The sequence below is a fragment of the Pundamilia nyererei genome, unplaced genomic scaffold (genome assembly GCF_000239375.1).
Source record: "Pundamilia nyererei isolate P.nyererei 1_Seehausen unplaced genomic scaffold, PunNye1.0 scaffold00256, whole genome shotgun sequence".
Taxonomy (NCBI): domain Eukaryota; kingdom Metazoa; phylum Chordata; class Actinopteri; order Cichliformes; family Cichlidae; genus Pundamilia; species Pundamilia nyererei.
Genome location: NW_005187657.1, coordinates 272,366 through 274,129, shown reverse-complemented (window position 1 = coordinate 274,129; position 1,764 = coordinate 272,366). Strand labels below are relative to the sequence as shown.

The 1,764-nt window shown below is 42.7% G+C and overlaps 1 protein-coding gene across 1 annotated transcript in view; it reads right to left on the bottom strand.

Moving 5' to 3' along the window:
• Positions 1–1,432, bottom strand: part of vps8 (VPS8 subunit of CORVET complex) — an 83,384-nt gene extending 81,952 nt beyond the window's left edge. The window contains exon 1 of the mRNA XM_005749863.1: positions 1,287–1,432. Coding sequence (XP_005749920.1) covers positions 1,287–1,358 — 72 coding nt within the window. The 5' untranslated portion in view covers positions 1,359–1,432. The remainder of the gene's footprint in view (positions 1–1,286) is intronic.
• Between the last annotated feature and the right edge of the window lie 332 nt (positions 1,433–1,764).

Below are 1,764 nucleotides of genomic sequence, written 5' to 3'. Positions count from 1 at the left end.
GCTCAGCGGCACAATGTCGCTCACACATTCACAGAACAAGCTAACATGTGGTTAGCGTGGAAGCTCTTTGCTGTGAGTGCAGAAACAAAGCAAACTGCAAAAGTGTGCGTGACAACAAACCTCATCAGACACTAAATCACGTTCAGTCAGCTGAACTTTAAAGATGGTAACAAAGTGGATACAATTAACAACATCCAGAGCTCAGAGGCAGCTAGCCTCGTCATGAGGACCCAAGAAGGTTAAAGGACAATTGGGGAGAAAAAGAAAAAAGCACTGATTTCCTGTTATATGCTGAAGTTAGAAACCTCTGATGGTAAACGATGGACGCACTTGACATTTGTTTTGTTACAAAAATCTCTGCACTTGCTTTTGTCTGGTGAGGTAAAGGTGGGAGGCTGTACACCAGCTTATTCTCTCTTCATCTGCTGCAGCTCTCCAGTAGCAGTGCGTGTTTTCAGTTGTTTCAATGACAGAAGATCATGGAGCTTACAGCGCTTTGGGGGAAATTAGAATTATTTCTCTTTTTATAACAAATATTTTGCATTGAAGAAAAGTTGTTGGGTTTTTTTGCTTTTCTTTAATGTCAGTTATAGCTCTTAGAAAGAAAACTGGAATCTGCAAAAAGAACCAGGTCAAACTAAGGAAAAGAGAAAAGCAGAAATCGGATGATCTCTATGACTGTCTTATTGCCAGTCTGGGGAATCGATATTTTCGGGGTTTTCGTTTAGATAAACTGTGCCACGTCCCGACAGCACAGTGAGAACTACTTGATTACATCCCAAAAGGTTGCTTCTGCTCATCTGGACGTAAAAGCAGTTCATTCTAAGCGTGTGCAACACATTAACCTTTGGGGATGTCCTCACCTGGATGATTGCGCATGCATCACATGACAGCTGTCACACTTTAACATACAGCCTTGGTCATAAATGGGCTCACCAAGCTCACCTTGAAAACAGTAATGCTGGTATGGGCTTTCATCACTACATTACATCATATTATGCGATTTGAAAAAGTGTAAACAAACAGGCGCCACTGGGCCTCATTTTGAGCCATCATAAGATAATAATGATCGTTATTAACACGGCGTTTCTGCCCTTTCACGTGAGAGTCCCGTGCGTTGGTGATTTATTGCAGTCGCATGTCATTCTTTCACGCCTAGATCAAGGTGTAGTCCAGCTCTTCATGCACCTGTAAACGTCACCGCTGTCAGCTGAACTACACCCCAGCGGAGTTCGTGCTCCCGCTAACCCCACACAGCAAAGCAGGACGAATAAAGAGCCTCTCACCGAGTCCACTTCCATCAGGTTCAGCTGGGAAGAGGCAGACAGTAGGCTGTGGGAGTCCGGGGAATGCGACATGTCTCTGCTTACACGGACAAAACTCGGACCGCTGCAGAAAACAGAGGCGCTTTCCGTATATTGATCTACGCATGCGCGACAATGCGTAGACAATGCAAATCGGAACTCGAAAAGGGCTTTACGTCCTTCCTTTCACAATAAAAGCGCAGGACTCATACAGTGAGTGAACTCGGCTCAATCCTCCCAGTGACCCTGTGGACAAGTGGAAATAAAAGGATGGACAGACATTACCTCGTTAAATGAACTCTGGCTATAAAGCCTATTTAATGATCAATGAAAAAAATGTTTAAAAAAAACTTTTAAAAGTAACTGCACGAACAAAGAAAATTTTGTGTAATTACCAATCAAATCATAAGAAATATTCATTGATATTGTATAATACGTGTCTCTTTAGTTGTACACTAAA